This window comes from Coregonus clupeaformis, chromosome 21, assembly GCF_020615455.1.
Source record: "Coregonus clupeaformis isolate EN_2021a chromosome 21, ASM2061545v1, whole genome shotgun sequence".
Taxonomy (NCBI): Eukaryota; Metazoa; Chordata; class Actinopteri; order Salmoniformes; family Salmonidae; genus Coregonus; species Coregonus clupeaformis.
In genome coordinates, this window is record NC_059212.1 from 2,500,912 (window position 1) to 2,525,186 (window position 24,275).

At 42.3% G+C, this 24,275-nt stretch overlaps 1 protein-coding gene across 1 annotated transcript in view; it reads right to left on the bottom strand.

Annotated features, from left to right (window-relative positions):
• Positions 1–24,275, bottom strand: part of myo10 (myosin X) — a 326,310-nt gene that overhangs the window by 39,201 nt on the left and 262,834 nt on the right. Inside the window, exons 22-26 of the mRNA XM_045206170.1 lie at positions 15,982–16,088; positions 11,960–12,178; positions 1,891–1,930; positions 618–1,610; positions 271–391 (exon numbers count right to left, since the gene is read on the bottom strand). Coding sequence (XP_045062105.1) covers positions 271–391; positions 618–1,610; positions 1,891–1,930; positions 11,960–12,178; positions 15,982–16,088 — 1,480 coding nt within the window. The remainder of the gene's footprint in view (positions 1–270; positions 392–617; positions 1,611–1,890; positions 1,931–11,959; positions 12,179–15,981; positions 16,089–24,275) is intronic.

The window sequence follows — 24,275 nt, forward strand, 5'->3', positions numbered from 1 at the left end:
TGACCCCCTAAAGAGAGAGGGTGTGATTGAGATAGAGGGATAATGGTGAGCAGTGAGTTGGAAAGACCCCCATGCACTCATTTTCCTAATATGGAGGAACACTGCCGTGCTCTTCCCAAATGCATGCAGTGCAACCTAGTGGTAAATAATTGTAATAATGGCAAAGTGTGACACAGTGAAAAGCAAACGCCTGATTCAACTAACCATGGGTTTGGTGACTAGTTTATCAATTTGGGGTGTTAGTGCTGGGCTAGAACAAAAATGTGTTACCTTTGATGTGGAGGAAGCTGTGGAAGTATGGCAGTGTGACACAGCTGTAGACCGAGTCTCGTCGGTAGGACAGCTCGTCGTCCGTGTCGAACCTGTTGAAGTCGTCCTCGCTGTCCACAAACTGAGCAGAGAGAGAGAGAGAGAGAGAGAAAAAGAGAGAGAGAGAAAGAGAGAGATATTGAAAAATATTGAGATAACAAGAGACATAGAGGTTTAACGTAAACATGTTATGTCAAACTCATAAGTCAAATATGTCTAGGTTTCACTTTTACTCATGAAAACCATTAACCATATTATTGCTTCGATCCCTGAACTAGGTTGTGATGTCACCCACAGCTAGTACCCACCGATGATTGGGCCCCCTCTGAGCTGAAGCGATAGGCCCCCGAGCTGTTGTAGGTGCCCACCGAGCCGTGGTAGTCCGGTGACCACTGCCCTTTGTGGGGTTGTGAGAATGCCATGCTGCCACTGGACACTATGGCCCCCTCGTCATAGTCGTCCTGGTCATAGTCCGAGTCTTCGTCCGGAGGAATGAGCTCGACCAGATCCTCGGACTGGGCCTCCGAAACCTGGGGGTGGCAGTAGGCCGAGTCCCCGCCAGAGGAGGCACTGTGGCAGGCTTGCAGCAGAGGCGGCAGGGGCAGCGGCTGGTGGAGTAGCACATTTGGTGGCAGGAGTGGGATCTGTATTCTGTCATTAGCGTACGGGTCCTCCTCGGACGAGTCGTCGCTGGTGCGGATGCCACTGGTGCGCTGGCCGTCCGAGTGGCCGTGCTCGCTGGGGTTGGGTGAGTCTTTGTATGCCTCATCGTCGGCGCCAAAGCCTTCGTCCACCTCCTCCTCCTCGCCCTCATCCCTCTCTCCGCCTATCTTCTCCTCCTCCTCCACGCCCAGCGAGCACTCGATATTGCGCACGCACTCGTCAATCTCGTCGAAGTTGAGCGACTCCAAGAACTGCTGAGCGGCCTTGCACGCCTCGTCCTCCAGGCGCTGCAGCTCCTGGTCACGGAGGGTCTGCAGCCGGTGGAGGGAGGCCTCGGTCAGGGACAGCTCCTGCTGCTCCTTCTGCCGCTGGAGCTCCTGGATCTCCCGCTCCAGACGTAGGATCTCCTCCACCTGCGAGGCGTCCTGGGATGCGTCCTGGGGCCGCACCGCCTCTACGGAAAACTCCTCCGTGGAGATCTCTTCGAAAATGTCATCCAGCTGCTGCTGCACTGCCTGGGTTGCCGGCAATGTTGCTTGTTGTGTCTGTGTATTTGTCTGTGTCTGTGTTTGTGTCTGAGTCAGAAGGTATAGCTCTTGGGCCTGATGCAGGTCATCAATCTTCCTGGCTTCCTCTGCCTATGGAGAAAGAAAAGAAAAGAGAGAGCAAAAACGAAATGTTTAGAGAGAGCCTGGTACTGAGAGTGGTCAGCAAGCTATTAACCAAAAGGCAACTAACACAGAGACAGATAGCAGAACACAAAGTGCAGTGGCAAAGTGTTTGCCTCGGTTTTATCCAACAGGCACCGAAAGTGAAAGACATAATCATGCAACATGCATTGAGAAAGGGGTGATACTATAAAGCCCAATTTAGAAGCAAATCATAAATTCATTTTATGTGATTAATAGATACTCTTACCTCTAGTGCTAGCCATTCAGCCTCCAGCCTCTGTTTTTCCCTATAAGTAAAAAAACAAACATTATTCCCTACCAAAATAAAGGTAAAAAAAAGATATAAACAAAATAAACAGTATTATAACTTGTGTGAAATTAATGATTTTGGCTAAAGGTAATATTTGCCATTGACATCACTATTGTCATTTATTTTTTATGTTTTATTTATTCCTTATTTTACGAGGTGAGTTGACTGAGATTACATTGTCATGTACAGCAATGACCTGGGGAAAGTTACAAAACATAGTAAAAATACATAGTTAACATACAAAATATATAAGCAAGCAAAAACACACACACACAAAAAAAGATCAAGCATAGAATCATAAGAAACAAACACATTATTCCTTAAAAAGGTCCTCACACAGCCGTCTGACCTGCCTCAGAGGCACTAATTCAACCAATTTCAGCAAACTCTGTAGACCATTCCACAAGCAAGGTGCAAAATAGCTAAAGGCAGATTTAGCTAACTCTGTCGAGATTGATGGGATCTCCAAAGTTAGCCATCCCTGAGACCGTGTCTGATTGCTTGTATTTCTGTAGGTTAACAGAGAAGGTGGTAGTTTATGGAAGAGGGCTTTATAAACAAAAAGAGCGCAATGCATTGATCTACAAGACTTCAAAGAGGGCCAGCCTACTTTCTTTTTTTCATGATCAAGTTTTCATTTGTTTTGTCATTTTCTGTTGGTGAGGGGGGGGAGTTGCACGTACAATATTCATTTCAATTCACAATATTCAGTTTATATAACATGTACCCATGGGGTGCCACTCAAAAGAAAAAGAAAAGTAAGAAATACATACAGAGAAATTATCATATTGATCACACAGGATTTAGTAATAATAAAATTGGTATGTAAGGGTAAAGAAAAGGAAGAAAAAGGCCAAGACAATAAGAAGACACAGTGGCAGAATAAATTCAACCACACCTTTGTTTCATCACAAAACCGGAGAGCAACATCTGTCTGGTGAAGTCCACAAAGCATTTTGCATGTAACAAACAGCATGGTCAAGCAAGTTCATGTTGCCGACATTTTCGGACTACTAAACAACTATTGATTTAGAACCACGGAGAGTTACTGCAAGTCGCAAAGAAAACAGAAGCTGCCTCCACTATTCCAGCACCATTTCAAATTCAACATCATCAAATCACCAATGCTTAGTCTAATATAGTGACAACTCTCTTGCTATCTCTCTCAGAATGACCTTCTTGATCCAAACCAGTCAGGTTTCAAGACTGGTCATTCAACTGAGACTGCTCTTCTCTGTGTCACGGAGGCTCTCCGCACTGCTAAAGCTAACTCTCTCTCCTCTGCTCTTGTCCTTCTAAACCTGTCTGCTGCCTTTGATACTGTGAACCATCAGATCCTCCTCTCCACCCTCTCCGAGCTGGGTATCTCCGGCGCGGCTCACTCTTGGATTGCCTGACTGGTCGCTCCTACCAAGTGGCGTGGCGAGAAGCTGTCTCCGCACCACGTGCTCTCACCACTGGTGTCCCCCAGGGCTCAGTTCTAGGCCCTCTCCTATTCTCGCTATACACCAAGTCACTTGGCTCTGTCATATCCTCACATGGCCTCTCCTATCATTGCTACGCAGACGACACACAACTAATCTTCTCCTTTCCCCCTTCTGATAACCAGGTGGCGAATCGCATCTCTGCATGTCTGGCAGACATATCAGTATGGATGACGGATCACCACCTCAAGCTGAACCTTGGCAAGACGGAGCTGCTCTTCCTCCCGGGGAAGGACTGCCCGTTCCATGATCTCGCCATCACGGTTGACAACTCCGTTGTGTCCTCCTCCCAGAGTGCGAAGAGCCTTGGCGTGACCCTGGACACCCTGTCGTTCTCCGCTAACATCAAGGCGGTGACCCAATCCTGTAGGTTCATGCTCTACAACATTCGGAGAGTACGACCCTGCCTTACACAGGAAGCGGCACAGGTCCTAATCCAGGCACTTGTCATCTCCCGTCTGGATTACTGCAACTCGCTGTTGGCTGGGCTCCCTGCCTGTGCCATTAAACCCCTACAACTCATCCAGAATGCTGCAGCCCGTCTGGTGTTCAACCTTCCCAAGTTCTCTCACGTCACCCCCGCTCCTCCGCACACTACACTGGCTTCCAGTTGAAGCTCGCATCTGCTACAAGACCATGGTGCTTGCCTACGGAGCTGTGAGGGGAACGGCACCTCCGTACCTTCAGGCTCTGATCAGTCCCTACACCCAAACGAGGGCATTGCGTTCATCCACCTCTGGCCTGCTGGCTCCACTACCTCTGCTGAAGCACAGTTCCCGCTCAGCCCAGTCAAAACTGTTCGCTGCTCTGGCACCCCAATGGTGGAACAAGCTCCCTCACGACGCCAGGACAGCGGAGTCACTCACCACCTTCCGGAGACATTTGAAACCCCACCTCTTTAAGGAACACCTGGGATAGGATAAAGTAATCCTTCTAACTCCCCAAAAAAAAAAAAGGTATAAGGTGAATGCACCAATTTGTAAGCTAAATATGATGTGGCTGTCCATGGTTCTGATTGATGTGTGTATGTGTGTATGCATGCGAGTGTGCGTACAAGTCGAAAAAACATGTTGACTCACCACTTGTAGAGAAATGCCAATGCCATCCTCCTCTTTCATGTTGCCAAAATGGTCTATGACTCTGTCATGCAGTATATGCTTTTAGTTTTTGTTGTCCTAGGCTACCTGGCTAAAATGTTCGCTAGCCTAACTTCCATTCTTGGACAACAATGAGCTAGCTATAAAGTGCCTTGCAAAAGTATTCATCCCCCTTGGCGTTTTTCCTATTTTGTTGCATTACAACCTGTAATTTAAATGGATTTTTATTTGGATTTCATGTAATGGACATACACAAAATAGTCCAAATTGGTGAAGTGAAATGAAAATAAATAAGTATTCACACTCCTGTGTCAACACCAGTTATAATAACCTTTGGCAGTGATTACAGCTGTGAGTCTTTCTGGGTAAGTCTCTAAGACCTTTGCACACCTGGATTGTACAATATTTGCACATTATTCTTTAAAAAACTCTTCAAGCTCTGTCAAGTTGGTTGTTGATCATTGCTAGACAGCCATTTTCAAGTCTTGCCATAGATTTTCAAGCCAATTTAAGTCAAAACTGTAACTAAGTCACTCAGGAACATTCAATGTCGTCTTGGTAAGGAACTCCAGTGAATTTGTCTCCCAGTGTCCGTTGGAACGCAGACTGAACCAGGTTTCCCTCTAGGATATTATCTGTGCTAAGCTCTATTCCATTCCTTTTTATCCCAAAAAACTCCCTAGTCCTTGCCGATAACAAGCATACCCATAACATGATGCAGCCACCACCGTGCTTGAATATATGAAGAGTAGTACCAAGCGGGCTGTCATGTGCCTTTTACTGAGGAGTGTCTTCCATCTGGCCACTCTACCATAAAGGCATGATTGGTGGAGTGCTGCAGAGATGGTTGTCCTTCTGGAAGGTTCTCCCATCTCCACAGAGTAACTCTAGAGCTCTGTCAGAGTGACCATCGGGTTCTTGGTCACCTCCCTGAACAAGGCCCTTCTCCCCCGTTTGCTCAGTTTGGCCGGGCGGCCATCTCTAGGAAGAGTCTTGGTGGTTCCAAATTTCTTCCATTTAAGAATGATGGAGGCCACTGTGTTCTTCGGGACCTTCAATGATGCAGAAATGTTTTGGTACCCTTCCCCAGATCTGTGCCTCGATACAATCCTGTCTCGGAGCTCTACGGACAATTCCTTCGACCTCATGGCTTGGTTTTTGCTCTGACCTGCACTGTCAACTGTGGGACCTTATATAGACAGGTGTGTGCCTTTCCAAATCATGTCCAATCAATTGGATTTACCACAGGTGGACTCCAATCAAGTTGTAGAAACATCTCAAGGATGATCAATGGAAACAGGATGCACCTGAGGTAAATTTCGAGTCTCATAGCAAAGGGTCTGACTACTTATGTAAATAATGTTTTTCTGTTTTTTTATTTTTTATAAATGTGCAAAAATTTCTACAAACCTCTTTTCGCTTAGTCATTATGGGGTATTGTGTGTAGATTGCTGAGGAATTGTTTTTATTTATTCAATTTCAGAATAAGACTGTAACGTAACAAAATGTGGAAAAAGTCAAGGGGTCTGAATACTTTCCGAATTATCTTATCTCATAATAATTACTTACTATCACATCATAACGAGTTACTATCTCAGAATTATGACTTAGTATCTCATTATTATGACACTATCTTATAATTATGACTTACTGTCTCATAATAATGACTTACTATCAAAAAATTATGACTTACTATCTCATAATGCGTAGTCAGACATTTTTGGGGAGGGGTGGCAGGAACAGGCCTTGTCTAGTTGTGTTTATTTACTTTACATTTTTGTCTATTTGTTCTTATTTTTTATTTTATGCACTTTGAGATTCATCTGTATAAGGAAAAGTGCTTTACAAATATAATAAATTATTATTATTATTATTAATATAACTTCTAATAGTAACTGTATCCACTGGCGAATTGGGAGTGAGTGATTGACATCTTTTTTTGCGGCAGTGCTGCCTGCCAGCAGTTATCGTCTCTGATTGATTGAGAGATTCAAGGAGCTGTCATCGTTAAGTAACATAGTAGATGCAAAGCATTGAATATTTACATATATGCACTTCTAAATGAATTTTGTAACTTTGTCCCAGAAGCATATAACTGCAGGGCATTTCACATATGAAGGAATGTGCCTACCTGATTTAGGGGACACAGTGAACAGTTGGGGCCAAGTTTCCTTGGTGTTCCTTGGTGTTAAATACAGTCTGTGAACAAACTTGAAAAGTATAAATTGATGGTTCGGATTACGGGATGACAAGGTCATTTCCCATATTCTGTTACAGTCAAAGGTTTGTTCAGATTCATTTAGATCTGTGGACCATACTTTTTTAATGACTAGCTCAGAATATGAGCTTTTCAAAAGTGGTTTATATATTATAGAGATCAGTCCTTTCGGGAGCCCAGATAATGTATTTATAAATCCCATCATTGGATGGTTTGGAAGTTGGGTTTCCCAAGGGACTCCATAGGCCAGCATAGTTGACCCAAGTTGTAAATATAGAAAAAAGGAGTTGCCAGGGAATGTGTATGTCTTTCAAATCTTGGAATGTTCTCAAACCATTACTGTCCATGATATCGGCAAGGGTACAGATTCCACATTTGGACCATTGGGGGGATGCAAAAGGCCGGCCTCCAGATCACAAGGCATTATTGTGAAATATTGGAGTATGTCCGTGCCATTTTGATTCCCAGTTACATTATGTTTAATAATTAATATATCAGTGAAGACAATCTCTTCCAGGGCAATAGGAGACATCATATGTCTCGCCAAGGTGCGGAAGAATCATGTCTAAACCAATTTAGGATGGGATTAAATGCTAGTGCCTGGAAATACAATTTAAAGTTTGGTACGGATAGTCCTCCTACGTCTTTCCCTCTTTTGTAAGTTTGTTCATTTTATCTGGGCTCTCTTACCTTGCCATATACATTTTGATACCACACTATGGATTGTAAGTTGTTCCACATAAAAGGCGCAAGAACACTAAAAGCAGCTTTACCCAACTCTGTGGAGACCGAAGGGGCATCCAGTGTTATCCAAGCCGGAGACTGGGTTTGGTAATTTGTAAGTCTTAATCCACATTTTGTTGTGTTAACCTGAATTGAACATTTATTAAATATATGTTTTTCCTCACCCATCTACACACAATACCCTATAATGACAAAGTGATCAAATGTTTTTATAAATGTTAGCAAATTTATTGAAAATGACATACATCAATATCTCATTTACCAAATTATTCACACCCCTTAGTCAATTCTTTGTAGAAGCACCTTTGGTAGTGATTACAGCTGTGAGTCTTTCTGGATAAGTCTCTAAGAGTTTTCCACACCTGGATTGTGCAACATTTGCCCATTATTCTTTCCAGAATTCTTCAAGCTCTGTCAAATTGGTATTATGTTTTTCTAAATTCTTCAGATAGGTTAGTATTGTGGAATTTCTCCTATCACAGCCATTCAACTCTGTAACTGTTTTAAAGTCACCATTGGCCTCATGGTGAAATTCACTTCCTCTCTGCCAACTGAGTTAGGAAGGATGCCTGTATCTTCGTGTTACAGTGAGGGAAAAAAGTATTTGATCCCTTGCTGATTTTGTACGTTTGCCCACTGACAAAGACATGATCAGTCTATAATTTTAATGGTAGGTTTATTTGAACAGTGAGAGACAGAATAACAACAACAAAAATCCAGAAAAACGCATGTCAAAAATGTTATAAATTGATTTGCATTTTAATGAGGGAAATAAGTATTTGACCCCTCTGCAAAACATGACTTGGTACTTGGTGGCAAAACCCTTGTTTGCAATCACAGAGGTCAGACGTTTCTTGTAGTTGGCCACCAGGTTTGCACACATCTCAGGAGGGATTTTGTTCCACTCCTCTTTGCAGATCTTCTCCAAGTCATTAAGGTTTCGAGGCTGACGTTTGGCAAATCGAACCTTCAGCTCCCCCCACAGATTTTCTATGGGATTAAGGTCTGGAGACTGGCTAGGCCACTCCAGGACCTTAATGTGCTCTTCTTGAGCCACTCCTTTGTTGCCTTGGCCGTGTGTTTTGGGTCATTGTCATGCTGGAATACCCATCCACGACCCATTTTCAATGCCCTGGCTGAGGGAAGGAGGTTCTCACCCAAGATTTGACGGTACATGGCCCCGTCCATCGTCCCTTTGATGCAGTGAAGTTGTCCTGTCCCCTTAGCAGAAAAACACCCTCAAAGCATAATGTTTCCACCTCCATGTTTGATGGTGGGGATGGTGTTCTTGGGGTCATAGACAGCATTCCTCCTCCTCCAAACATGGCGAGTTGAGTTGATGCCAAAGAGCTTGATTTTGGTCTTATCTGACCACAACACTTTCACCCAGTTCTCCTCTGAATCATTCAGATGTTCATTGGCAAACTTCAGACGGGCCTGTATATGTGCTTTCTTGAGCAGGGGGACCTTGCGGGCGCTGCAGGATTTCAGTCCTTCACGGCGTAGTGTGTTACCAATTGTTTTCTTGGTTGCTATGGTCCCAGCTGCCTTGAGATCATTGACAAGATCCTCCCGTGTAGTTCTGGGCTGACTCCTCACCGTTATCATGATCATTGCAACTCCATGAGGTGAGACCTTGCATGGAGCCCCAGGCCGAGGGAGATTGACAGTTATTTTGTGTTTCTTCCATTTGCAAATAATCGCACCAACTGTTGTCACCTTCTCACCAAGCTGCTTGGCAATGGTCTTGTAGCCCATTCCAGGCTTGTGTAGGTCTACAATCTTGTCCCTGACATCCTTGGAGAGCTCTATGGTCTTGGCCATGGTGGAGAGTTTGGAATCTGATTGATTGATTGCTTCTGTGGACAGGTGTATTTTATACAGGTAACAAGCTGAGATTAGGAGCACTCTCTTTAAGAGTGTGCTCCTAATCTCAGCTCGTTACCTGTTTAAAAGACACCTGGGAGCCAGAAATCTTTCTGATTGAGAGGGGGTCAAATACTTATATCCCTCATTAAAATGCAAATCAATTTATTACATTTTTGACATGTGTTTTTCTGGATTTTTTTGTTGTTATTCTGTCTCTCACTGTTCAAATAAACCTACCATTAAAATTATAGACTGATCATTTCTTTGTCAGTGGGCAAACGTACAAAATCAGCAGGGGATCAAATACTTTTTTCCCTCACTGTACGTCTACTCCCGCTCTCCTGCTCCGGCGCTCGACATCACCGGTCTACTAACCACCGGTCCTGGCAACCCATCTTTACACACACCTGGCAACCATCATTACGCACACCTGCGCCCTATCATCAGTCACACCTGGACTTCATTACTACCTTCATTACTTACCATTTATCTAGCACGCTGTTTTGTCAGGCATCAGGTAGTATTGTTCGCGTTTCCATGTCAGACACTTCTCTTGTTTTGTATCGTTCCATGTTCGTTATTATTTAACTCACTAACTGCACCTGCTTCCTGACTCCCTGCGTCTACGTTACACTTCGTAGTCACTGGGTGTATTGACACACCATCCAAAGTGTAATAACTTCACCATGCTCAAAGGGATATTCAATGTCTACTTTTTTTTTTTTAACCCATCTACCATTGGAAAACCTTCCTGGTCTTTGGGGTTGAATCTGTGTACAGAGATGCAGTAGTCATTAAAAAATCATGTTAAACACTATTATTGCACACAGAGTGAGATCAATGCAACTTATTATGTGACTTGTTAAGCAAATGTTTACTCTTGAACTTATTTAGGCTTGCCATAACAAAGGGGTTGAATACTTATTGCCGAAAGACATTTCAGGATATCCATCTTTTTTTCTTCTTTAAAAAATAAATCTAAATGTTATCTATTTTAAATTCAGGCTGTAACACAACAAAATGTGGAAAAAGTCAAGTGGTGTGAATACTTTCTGAAGGCGCTGTATACGTATTTTGATATTATTTTACTTTTTTTGCTTTCAGGCCCACAGGGAAGGGGTGGTATTGGGAGGGTTTTCTCTAGTCGCCTGGAGGGTGGATCTATGTACTATATATTATTGCCTGTGATCTGAACCCCTCAAAAAATAAACAACAAACAAAAACAGTTGGTCACCAAAAAAAGATAGTCCATTGTTCATTAATTGACGTGATGTCATCATTGTCTAAATGTCCTGAACCATAGGCAATATAATAATAACAAAGTGCAATGTTCAGCAATAATAATAATAATAATAATAATAATAGTGTTGCTTTTACCCAATTGAGGGGTTGTCCTCATCATTGTCTTATGCTGAGGGCAGGATTGTGCATGGATAGCATACCTGAATATTGAGCCAGTCAAATTGGGGTTAGCCCAGATCTGTCGGCTCGTCCCCTTGTGTGTTGGCTTGATGTGCTTCTCAAAGAAGTCTTGAGCCTCCTTGGCAGTGGAAAACGTTTGTGCTGTATTCTGGAAAGTCTAGATGAGTTTTGCCGGGTGGATGAAGCCGCATCTCAGGTTTAGCTTGCGTATCTGTGATCTCAGCTAGTTGTAGGTCGCCCTCTGTTTCAGCAGTTCGGCACTCAGGTCTGGATAGATGCTGATCCTCTTCAAAGCCCCCAATTCTGCTGCGAGTCGAACAATTTGCCATTTGACTTCAAAACTGTGGATTCGTACAATCATAGACCGAGCTCCGTTGTGGATAGGACTCGTGCGGTGAGCAATGTTAATCAGCGGCATGGGACCCAACTTTTCCTGCCCAAACAGTTCATAGAAAATATTTTGCTCATGAAGGAAGTTGGTTTTCCCAATTCCACACCAGTTTCAAGTCCTGTGACCTGCATATTGAATTCACAGGAATTATTTCTGAGTGATTCTGTTCTCTTTTTTAGGATATTGATTTCCCCTTCTAGCTTCCATTTTGCGCTGTTTCCAGGTCATGGAGTCACACCTTGGCCACTGTTTCCAAACTGTCCACTTTAGTTGAGTGAGCAGTGCAAGATATTCATTTACCGGTTTTAATTGCAAGTCGAAGGCTGAGGTAATTTCCTCACGAACAATCTCACGGATAGTAGCGGCCAACTCTTTCTGTTGTCAGGTGTTGCGAGCCACAATGTTCCCACAGGTGAATTGTGGACGGAAAGATTATGCTAGCTGCTGGAGTGAAATAGACCTACTAGTTGTGTCTTGTAATACTGTGAAAATCCCACACATTAATATAGTGTTATGTGTTGACAATTATTTAACAAGAAGTCTGTTTATTTATAGTTATTTTCTGCAAGTCAATAAAGGCAGATTAAAGCTCCGTAATAGCCTAGTCAGCTGTGTGGGCAATAGCGTACACAACAGTGTCATCTACATAAATTAGTAAAGTGGAATAATCAAGTCCAACCCCAGTCAGCACACACACACACACACACACACACACACACACACACACACACACACACACACACACACACACACACACACACAGAAACTGCAAATAGCCCACCTATCCAGCTCTTCCACCTTCCTCCTCCTCTTATCCTCCTCCCTGATCTTCCTCTCATCCAGGAGTTGGCAGTAGACCTTTCGTGCCAACTGGCCCCTCAGGCATTTCTGGAAGGTGAGAGCAGCCCAGCGCAGGAGCAAGAACTTCCGCCTCCAATAAAACGCCCTGTAGTTCTTCTGAATGACCACAATGCACTGCAGAAGCTTCCTGTACTGCTTCCTGTGGAGTGACATCAAGGAAATTGATATAGCTCTTGTCTTGGAATCGTATCTCTTAGTGTGGTCTCATCTTGGAATAGCTAAACATCAGAATAGGTACTCAGTAAGTATGTATGCATAATCATATATACAATTACTGACAAGTGTGTAACAGGTAAGTGGTCCCCCCCAGGGTCTGACTTTGGCCCAATCGTTTCCCCCGAAGAGGCTGTGTGTAGAGAAGGGGGTAGCTGCATCCCAATATGGCGACCGGAGTATGGGAGAATGGGTGTGTCGAAAGGAAAGTATTTTTTGTATTTTACCTTTATTTTACCAAGGAAGACATATTGAGACCTAAGTCTCTTTTTTCAAATGTGCCCTGCACAATACAACACAAATATACACATTATACACAGTAATGGGCGTGTGAAAAGGAGTGGGTGTGTCGAAAGCGCTCTACTTTTGGTTAGACGGTTTTGATTGAGCTGTTTTTTTTCTTCTTCTGTTTCTTACCATGCAACTACCGTACATTGAGCTACCATACCGTGAGAGTTTGGACTTATGTTTTTAAGTCAGAGGATGTCTGAGTCGTATTTCACCGTTTTTTATTTTAGTATTTTGTATTTTTGTTAGTTTTACACATCATTGTACATTTTCAGTTATTAAACTAACAATTGTTCATTTTTTATTAAAAGTATTGATGATGGGTTTATTGTTGCTTCATGAGTTGTATGCATGTGCTTACTGTGATGGTCACCCTGATATTGAATAGCTACTTCCCACTGCGTTGCCGGACATAGGTGCTTGTCAAGTGGGAGCAAAGGGCACTGTGTCCCGGTGTTGTTGCCATGTTCTTTTTTGTATATCATTAGAATTGTATTTATTTTATTTTTTATTTAGGGGGTAGACCAGCTTTAATATTGCAGAAAGATTGTAACTTCCATCAATGTAACTGTCTGCATCACTTCCAATCTCCCATATATTTTGTTTTCGCAAATATATACAGTACCAGTCAAAAGTTTGGACACACCTACTCATTCAAGGGTTTTTCTTAATTTTTACTATTTTCTACATTGTAGAATAATAGTGAAGACATCAAAACTATGAAATAACACAAATGAAATCATGTAGTAACCAAAAAAGTGTTAAACAAATCAAAATATATGTTATATTTGAGATTCTTCAAATAGCCACCCTTTGCCTTGACGATAGCTTTGCACACTCTTGGCATTCTCTCAACCAGCTTCACCTGGAATGCTTTTCCAACAGTCTTGAAGGAGTTCTCACATGCGGAGATCATCCGTTCACCCACACCGTGTCTCACAAAGACACAGCAGTTGGAACCAAAAACTCCAGACCAAAGGACATATTTCCACTGGTCTAATGTCCATTGCTCATGTTTCTTGGCCATAACAGGTCTCTTCTTATTATTGGTGTCCTTTAGTAGTGGTTTCTTAGCAGCAATTCGACCATGAAGGCCTGATTCACACAGTCCCCTCTGAACAGTTGATCTTGAGATGTGTCTGTGACTTCAACTCTGTGAAGCATGTATTTGGGCTGCAATTTCTGAGGCTGGTAACTCTAATGAACTTATCCTCTGCAGCAGAGTTAACTCTGGGTCTTCCATTCCTGTGGTGGTCCTCATGAGAGCCAGTTTCATCATAGCACTTGATGGTTTTTGCGACTGCACTTGAAGAAACTTTCAAAGTTCTTGAAATGTTCCGTATTGACTGACCTTCATGTCTTAAAGTAATGATGGACTGTCGTTTCTCTTTGCTTATTTGAGCTGTTCTTGCCATAATATGGACTTGGTCTTTTACCAAATAGGGCTATCTTCTGTATACCACCCCCTACCTTGTCACAACACAACTGATTGGCTCAAATGCATTAAGAAGGAAATAAATTCCACAAATTAACTTTTAAGAAGACACACCTGTTGCATTCCATGTGACTACCTCATGAAGCTGGTTGAGAGAATGCCAAGCGTGTGCAAAGAAGGGTGGCTATTTGAAGAATCTCAAATATAAAATATATTTTGATTTGTTTAACACTTTTTTGGTTACAACATGATTCCATATGTGTTATTTAATAGTTTTGATGTCTTCACTATTATTCTACAAAGTAAAAAAATTAAAATAAAATAAGAAAAACCCTTGAATGAGTAGGTGTGTCCGACCTTTTGACTGGTAGTGTATATATATATATGTACACATACAGTTGAAGTCGGAGGTTTACATACACCTTAGCCAAATACATTTAAACTCAGTTTTTCACAATTCCTGACATTTAATCCTAGTAAAATATCCCTGTCTTAGGTCAGTTAGGATTGCCACTTTATTTTAAGAATGTGAAATGTCAAAATAATAGTAGAGAGAATTATTTATTTTAGCTTTTATTTTTTTCATCACATTCCCATGGGTCAGAAGTTTACATACACTCAATTAGTATTTGGTAGCATTGCCTTTAAATTGTTTAACTTGGGTTAAACGTTTCAGGTACCCTTGCACAAGCTTCCCACAATAAATTGGGTGATTTTTGGCCCATTCCTCCTGACAGAGCTGGTGTAACTGAGTCAGGTTTGTAGGCCTGACCAACAATGCTTAGGCCTCTACTTCCAGCTTATACAGTACATACTATATACATTTTATGGACACAGTCAATGTTACAATAGTTATATTTTGTTTGATTTTACTCCTGAACTTCCTCTACCCTCAACCTCTCCGATCATTTTCATGATGTCCATCCGGTTTGCCATATCTTTCAAACTGTGCTCTTTCACAAAAGTTCTTAACCTATAACCTATATAGTTATTATGGACACAGTATGTTTTACAATTTTTATCTTGTTGTTATTAGTTGTTATTAGTCCCAACCTTCAGCTCCATTCAACCCCTCCCATCTATCTCAACACCATCCATATTGGATTTCTATTTGCCATATATTTTTCAACTGTACTGTGATATTTCACAAAAGTTCTGAACCTTTCTATTCTCATTGTTTCTACAGATTGTTAATTGAAAACATATTTTTTGCTAAAAGTATTATTATATTATTGATTGATTGACTATCACTTTTCAGATCACCCAGTAATGCTATCTGCAGGGTTAGCTCCAGGTAAATATTGCAATCCTTCAGCCATTCCTGGTCCTGTGACCAAAAACAAGCTACAAATGGACAGTACCAAAACACATGATCTATTGATTCTGTCTCTTCGCAGCAAAATCTGCAGAGCTGGGAAGATTGTATGCTGTTGCCGTTCATGCCCTCACCATTGAGTAGTAGACTGTATGTATCAAGGTGACATCTAGATGCTTATCAGTTATTTCTTGTTTAGACTGCTATCCGACTTGAAATAAAATCATGTGAGAGAAAAAAAGCCCCACGTAGCTACCACCGGTGACACGACCATGCTACCCAGTAGGAAGCGCTTCAAGTCGGCGGAGCACTGGTGGCCTATTATGGACTTGTAGTTCAGCCCAATCAGCCACGCAAAACGATCGAGTGGCAACAAATTTGGCCAATTAGCTGATTCGCTTTCAATAGACCCACTCCTTTCGACATACCCACTCACCCATACTCCGGTTGCCATATTGGGCTGCTGCTACCCATACTTGTGTGTGTGTGTGCTGTATGGTATATGCCTATCACGGTTGCGGTCAATTCAGCATCCAATTAGTCAATTCAGGAAGTGAATTTCAAATGTAAATGCATACACTGAAAAAAGATTAGGGCAACAGGCAATTTTTGATTCATGAATTTCATAACTTAAAGGAAAACTGAAATGACCTCAAACCTGGTGCACATACAGGATATGTGGCACGTTTACCTGGCCATGTAGCCCATGACGTGAGCCTGGATGATCATGGCTGCTTTCAGCACCTCCATCTCCCGCTGCTTCTCCAACCTGTGCTCCAGAGACTCCCGTAGAAACACCTGTGGGGGGATTGAGAGGGAGGAGAGAGGGGGGGGGGGGGAGACAAAGGAAAGGAAAGGAAAAAAAGAGGTGAAGGAGAAGGTTACCAAGGGTTACATTTAAAATAAATGTGCCTGCCAAACTGTCAACTAAGTTACCTACAGCAATTTGATCAAACCTACACTACATAACAGACTACACATTATATTACAAATGTACTTTTTTGTACTGTACATAGTAGAATGGTTTTGGGCTCTTTGCAAATACCAGGTACACTCCTAATAGGCAGATAGTTCCAGTTTTCTGAATGAACAACTATTATTGTAAACAGTGATGTTTGATTGACTCCAGCTCTCTGTATAGTCTATGTCATTCCATTCCTTTGAATATTTGGAACAGTATGGCTAGACAATCAACAGCTATTCTGCCTAAGAATATGCTTAAAATCACTTGTAACCCATTACAAATATGTAAGCCAACAACTTAAGAAACCCACTCACGTACATCTAAAACCAATTTCAAACCCAACACAAAAGAACGACACAGTCCAACACACCGCAATGTTAATCAAATCAATTCTTCACTCTTTTGTTTGAGTCCCACTCTTTTGTTCAAACCGCGGGAGCCAACGCTAAAGGCTGCAAAATTAACAATGCAAAGCATTTAGTGGCTCAGTTTCTGAATGGTCTAATCTACAGGCACTTAGTCCGATTGCCCTTTTTAAGACCCAAGCTGTCTTCCATTGATAGGGAAACCAGGCTTCATTGTGGGCCTTGAGGTTAAGCCAATTAGAGACTGTAGAAATTTAGATGTGGGATGTTGTCTCAAGCAAATCAGTGGATAAATGTCAGAATTACAGGGGTATTGCTGAACAGGTTGTCTTGGCTTGGCTTTATCTTGTCGAATGATATACAGTTGAAGTTGGAAGTTTACATACACCTTAGCCAAATACATTTAAACTCAGTTTTTCACAATTCCTGACATTTAATCCTAGTAAACTTCCCTGTTTTAGGTCAGTTAGGATCACCACTTTATTTTAAGAATGTGAAATGTCAGAATAATAGTAGAGAGAATGATTTATTTCTGCTTTTATTTCTTTCATCACATTCCCAGTGGGTCAGAAGTTTACATACACTCAATTAGTATTTGGTAGCATTGCCTTTAAATTGTTTAACTTGGGTCAAACGTTTCGGGTAGCCTTCCACAAGCTTCCCACAATACGTTGGGTGAATTTTGGCCCATTCCTCCTGACAGAGCTGGTGTAACTGAGTCAGGTTTGTAGGCCTCCTTGCTCGCACAAGCTTTTTCAGTTCTGTCCACACATTTTCTATAGGATTGAGGTCAGGGCTTTGTGATGGCCACTCCAATACCTTGACTTTGTTGTCCTTAAGCCATTTTGCCACAACTTTGGAAGTATGCTTGGGGTCATTGTCCATATGGAAGACCCATTTACGACCAAGCTTTACAGTTGCAGACAGGATTTCCGATCTTTCAGTGGATTTGGACAGCCAGTTGAAGCAAAAAGTAAAGTCATTTATTGCGTTTTCGGTTGCAATTGATGAAAGCACGGACATTACAGATGTTGCACAACTGGCCATTTTTTCATCCGCGGAGTTGATGACACATTGACCGTCACCGAGGAGTTTGTGGAGTTGGTGCCGATGACAGATACAACGACAGCAGCTGATATTTTTACCGCACTCGTCGGCGCGCTGGACAGGGTTTGAGTGGACTGGTCCCTCGTTGTCAGCCTGGCTACAGATGGTGCGCCCTCAATGATCGGGAAAAAAGCAGGTGTGATTTTTTGACTTTTCACTGTATTTTGCACCAGGAGGCTTTGTGTTGCAAGTCATTAAAGATGGATAACGTCATGAAGGTGGTCATCCAAACTGTTAATTTCATCCGATCCAGAAGCCTGAATCACCGTCAGTTTGACAGCCTTCTCAGAGAGAAAGACCACATCTATGGCCTGCCATACCACACTGAGGTAAGATGGTTAAGCCGAGGTGCTGTGCTGAGGCGTTTCTTTGATTTACGAGAAGAAATTGAACAGTTCATGGAAGAAAAGGGCAAACCAGTGTTAGAATTTCATTCCGCAGAATGGATGCCGGACCTTGCATTTATGGTGGATGTTACAGAGCACCTGAATAACTTGAACAAACAGCTGCAAGGGCGCAACAAAGTTGTCACGCAGTATTATGACAGCATACGTTCTTTCAAGTTGAAGCTGTCATTGTGGGAGACGCAACTTGCCGGTGGTGATGCAGCTCACTTCCCCTGTCTGAAAAATGTGTGCGCGACCCAACATGTGGCAGACATGAAGCGGTTCAAAGATAAAATAACGGGACTGTTACGGGAGTTTGAGCAACGCTTTCAGATTTATGTTTATATGTTTTTATGTTGATGTGCTATTGTTTTTAATTGATTTTATTTTATTTGTATATTTAACCTATTCTTGACTCTGTGGTTCTTGCACTTGTTTGGGGAACAGGATTTCATTATTTTTATCTACATTTCTGCCTGAGAAATGACACCCTGATATAGTTCTGTGATCTGTGATATACTTCTGTGAATCACTGAGGCATTGTGTGTTTGTGTGTTCTTTGTCCTCAGAACTTTCAAATAACTTGAGGTGTTTTATGATTAATAGTGATGTTGTGCTTTTGGACACTGTCCTCAGGCTCCAGCTTTATGTTTATATGTTTTTATGTTGATGTGCTATTGTTTTTAATTGATTTTATTTTATTTGTATATTTAACCTATTCTTGACTCTGTGGTTCTTGCACTTGTTTGGGGAACAGGATTTCATTATTTGTATCTACATTTCTGCCTGAGAAATGACACCCTGATATAGTTCTGTGATCTGTGAAACAGTTCTGTTAATCACTGAGGCATTGTGTGTTTGTGTATTCTTTTTCTTTAGAATTTTCAAATAAACTTGACGTGTTTTATGATTAATAGTGATGTTGTGCTTGTACTATTTTGGACACACTGTCCTCAGGCTCCAGCTTTATGTTGTATGTTGATCGTATTAAAACAAAGAAAACAATCTGAAGTTGTTGTTTTTAAGTTATATATACCATGATTTTTCCGGTCCGGCCCACTTGGGAATAGATTTTCCTCCATGTGGCCCCTGAGCTAAAATGAGTTTGACACCCCTGGATTAAAGTTAGACTGATCATTTCTTTGTCAGTGGGCAAACGTACAAAATCAGCAGGGGATCAAATACTTTTTTCCCTCACTGTATGTACATATACCTAGGAATAAATACAAATGTGTCACATGCGCCGAATACAACAGGTGTACTTTTTACCCCTTTTCTCCCCAATTTTGTGACATCCAATTGGTAGTTACAGTCTTGTCCCATCGCTGCAACTCCCGTACTGACTCGGGAGAGGCAAAGGTCGAGAGCCATGCGTCCTCCGAAACACGACCATGCCAAGCCGCACTGCTTCTTGTCACACTGCTCGCTTAACCCGGAAGCCAGCCGCACCAATATGTTGGAGGAAACACTGTACAACTGGCGACCGAAGTCAGCGTGCATGCGCCCGGCCCACCACAAGGAGTCGCTAGAGCGCGATGGGACAAGGACATCCCGGCCGGCCAAACCCTCCCCTAACCCGGACGACGCTGGGCCAATTGTGCGCCGCCTCATGGGTCTCCCGGTCACGGCCGGCTGTGACACAGCCCGGGATCGAACCCGGGTCCTGAGTGGCGCAGCCTTAGCACACTGCGCCACTCGGGAGGTCCAGGTGTAGCCATGAAATGCTTACTTACAAGCCCTTAACCAACAATGAAGTTTTAAGAAAATAGAGTTAAGAAAATATTTACTAAATAAACTAAAGTAAAAAATAGTAACACAATAAAATAACAACAACGAGGCTATATACATGGGGTACATGTAATTTGTACATGTAGGTAGGGGTAAAGTGACTATGCATAGATAATAAACAGCAAGTAGCAGTAGTGTAAAAACAAAGGGGGGTCAATGCAAATAGTCCGGGTGGCCATTTGATTAATTGTTCAGCAGTCTTATGGCTGAACAATTAAAACTGTTCGCTGCTCTGGCACCCCAATGGTGGAACAAGCTCCCTCACGACGCCAGGACAGCGGAGTCACTCACCACCTTCCGGAGACATTTGAAACCCCACCTCTTTAAGGAATACCTGGGATAGGATAAAGTAATCCTTCTCCCCCCCCCCCTTTACTCCAATAACTATTGGTACTATTTTACTAGTTAGTAAAATGTACTAACACAGTGTGTGTTCACTAATGTAGCTAGCTAGCTAAACACTGTCACAATGTCAACAAGTTTTCCAACTCGGTCAATAAACATTACAAAATCGTCATTCAACTTTTGAAACATTTAGTTAACAATGTGATTTCACTATTTTGAGACTTACATTGTACTTTTGCACATTACAAACCTTTATAAACACTACAAATTAAGAGACAGAATTAGCATGTGGCTTCCATTTTGGCTGCAGAGGAGAGTGTGAGAGATGAAACGTCAGTGTGACATCACTTCCTGGTGAACTCTCAATTTTACAAAATCTTTTTAAAAACCTCATAAAACATTTAGTTAACCTTTATGTTCACTATTTAGTAACTGATATTGTACGTTTGCACATTCAAAATAATTAAAATAAGAAGCCAGAAGAACGCTGGGCTGTCACCTAGGTCGAAGAAATACAGGTTAAGACAACGTAATAATTCCATGCGGAGTGTTAGAAAATTCATTGGACCAGCGTTGTTGCTGATTCTACAGGATTAGCATTGAAAACGTGACCAGCAGTAGTGAAATAAAGTAATAAAGTGGCTGTAGATAATTAAAAAAATGTTTCAATTAATACAATGACAGTAAAGCAGTTATGCTATGTGTTTGCTGAGTAGTTAGGCAAACGTTCTGTACTGCTAATATTCACTTCCTGTAATTTTTGCTCCGGCACTGGTGCAATGAATTAGTTTATTTTCGTACGCTTCTGCAAGGAATTATTACGTTGTGTTAACCTTTGTGTTACAAATTCCCTTCCAGTGACTGTTATCAAGCACCTCACAACCCTAAGCTGCACACTCCACTCCCCATCCCCCACAAACAGAGCCTGAGAGTCTACGGTGTACCATAAACCTGCCTCTCAAACTGTCTCTGACCTGTGCCCTGATAGGTTGCTAAGGAGTTTACTAGGGGGCCGGACATCTGCCCACAATACTTGCAGTCTCCCTCAAGCAGTGACAGAGAGCAACATATCTGTCTCTGCCCATCAACAACTGGACTCAATAACATCTTTCTGGACAAAGTGAGTTGTGTGACACTTGTATATTGTTCTTTGCAGTTAGTTGTTACTATGGTTGTATGTTGCCTTTGTGTATAGCTGTATTGTAATATGGCAGGTAGCATATACATTTTCATACTTCCCTTGTTAATAGCCTTGTTGCTCTACTTGTGCTATCAGTTATAGTATTGTGTACAGTGGATTCATTACCTCTGTTTCTCCTTTTTCAGAACCACTACCATTCTACTACCTTTGCCACTTTCCATCCCCATGTGCATCTCCATATTCATCATCTCCAGTGTGTGTAAATAAAGTTCCTGTGTGTGTCTGCTCTTGGACTGCCTTATTCCCCTCTAACCGGAGACGGAGTCAGTGGGTCACAAACCAGTTGAATATGTAGAGCCGGGTTGCTCTCTTTCACTTTGTTAACTTTAACCTACACTGTCATCAGGAAGTGACGTCACACTGACCTATCACCTCTCACATTCTCCTCTGCAGCCAAAATGGAAGCCACATGCTTTTTCTGTCTCTTAATTTGTCCTGTTTATAAAGGTTTGTAATTTGCAAAAGTGCAATGTAAGTATCAAAATAGTGAAATAACATTGTTAACTAAACGTTTCATAAGTTTTATAACAATTTTGTCAGGTTTATTGACCGAGCTGGAAAACATATTGAGATTGTGCCAGTGGCCCTTACTCTACTTGTCAACGATCAGTCACGTGACGATATTTAGCCTTAGATGGAGTTTACCACCCATTCATTATATTATTATATTATATTATTCCCAAGCAACCCGACTCCGAGAAGACCAGATCCAGGCGCGACGGGGGCCATTACAGGCATCACACCGTCCACGGGCTAAGCCTCGATCAGAAGGACTCAGGCCCCGATCAAAACCTGGCAAAGCGTTCTTCTATACGACAACATTAGCTACATTGGTGAAAAATGGGGAAATGCTAGCTAGCTATCTAGGCTGTGGATTGTGGTCTGTGGAATGTTGTCCCACTCCTCTTCAATGACTGTGCAAAGTTGCTGGATATTGGCAGAACACGCTGTCGTACATGTCAATGCAGAGCATCCCAAACATGATCAATGGGTGACATCTCTGCTGTGTATGCAGGCCATGGAAGAACTGGGACATTTTCAGCTTCCAGGAATTGTGTACAGATCCTTGCGACATGGTGCCGTGCATTATCATGCTGAAACATGAGGTGATGGAGGCGGATGAATGGCACGACAATGGGCCTCAGGATCTCGTCACGGTATCTCTGTGCATTCAAATTGCCATCGATAAAATTAAATGGTGTTCGATGTCCGTAGTTTATGCCTGCCCATACCATAACCCCACCACCACCATGGGGCACTCTGTTCACAACATTGGCAAACCGCTCGCCCACACGACACCATACACACGGTCTGCCATCTGCCCGTTGAAACCGGGATTCATCCATGAAGAGCACACTTCTCCAGCGTGCCAGTGGCCATCGAAGGTGAGCATTTGCCCACTGAAGTCAGTTACGACGCCGAACTGCAGTCAGGTCAAGACCCTGGTGAGGATGACGAGCACGCAGATGAGCTTCCCTGAGACGGTTTCTGACCGTTTTTGCAGAAATTATTTGGTTGTGCAAACCCACAGTTTCATCAGCTGTGCGGGTAGCTGGTCTCAGACGATCCCGCAGGTGAAGAAGACGGATGTGGAGGTCCTGGGCTGTCGTGGTTACACGTGGTCTACGGTCGAGAGGCCGGTTGGACGTACTGCCAAATTCTCAAAAATGACGTTGGAGGCGGCTTATGGTAGAGAAATTAACATAAAATTCTCTGGCAACAGCTCTGGTGGACATTCCTGCAGTCAGCATGCCAATTTACACACTCCCTCAGAACATGAGACATATGTGGCATTGTGTTGTGTGACAAAACTGCACATTTAGAGTGGACTTTTATTGTCCCCAGCACAAGGTGCACCTGTGTAATGATCATGCTGTTTAATCAGCTGCTTGATTTGCCACACCTGTCAGGTGGATAGATTATCTTGACAAATGAGAAATGCTCACTAATAGAGATTTGAGAGAAATAAGCTTTTTGTGCATATGGAACATTTCTGGAATCTTTTATTTCAGTTCATGAAACATGGGACCAACACTTTACATGTTGCGTTTATATATTTTTTCAGTATAGTTAGGACTTTTTACTAATAGATTGCTTTGAGTCTAAATTTGGGAATTTAATTTGAATGGTTTGAATATGAATCTTGTCAAATCCATTAAAGAAAAGTCAAACGGAAATATTTCTCCTGTCTCCTTATTTCTCCTGCTGTCTGCAAAGGTAATATTTCATGAGGGTGATCTAACCAAGGAAACACTGATACACTGTATACTGTAGGTACACACAAACAGATATATGTGCACAGACACAGACACACACTCTCTCTCTCTCGCTCTCTCTCTCTCTAGCGAATGCTATAATTAAAATCCCTTTGAATCATTACTATGTTAATTAGTGCAACAAGGGCACCATGGAACTTTTATACCTGATTTTGATGTAAGAGTCTTTGTTAGGGAGCTTTGAGAGGTCGACACCTAGATAATAGGGAACATTGGGAGACCCAGCGGGCACATAACTTCCAGGAAATTACGTTTGTGGCCATAAAACTCACAGACAATGCTCACAACATGTGCCCCATGAAATTACTTTGGGCTAACTCGATGTAAATCTCACTATGAGAGGCTGAGAAACAATATCAAGGCGAACGTCTTTATATTATGTCTATGTGTCTATTAAAATGTATTTAATAGACACACACACACACACACACACACACATAATGAGTCAGTTACAGACACTCTTACAGACACTCTTGCGCATATAAACACACAGTGTACACAGACTTCAAACACATAGACGCAAGTATGCACACACAGACACCCATGAACATCC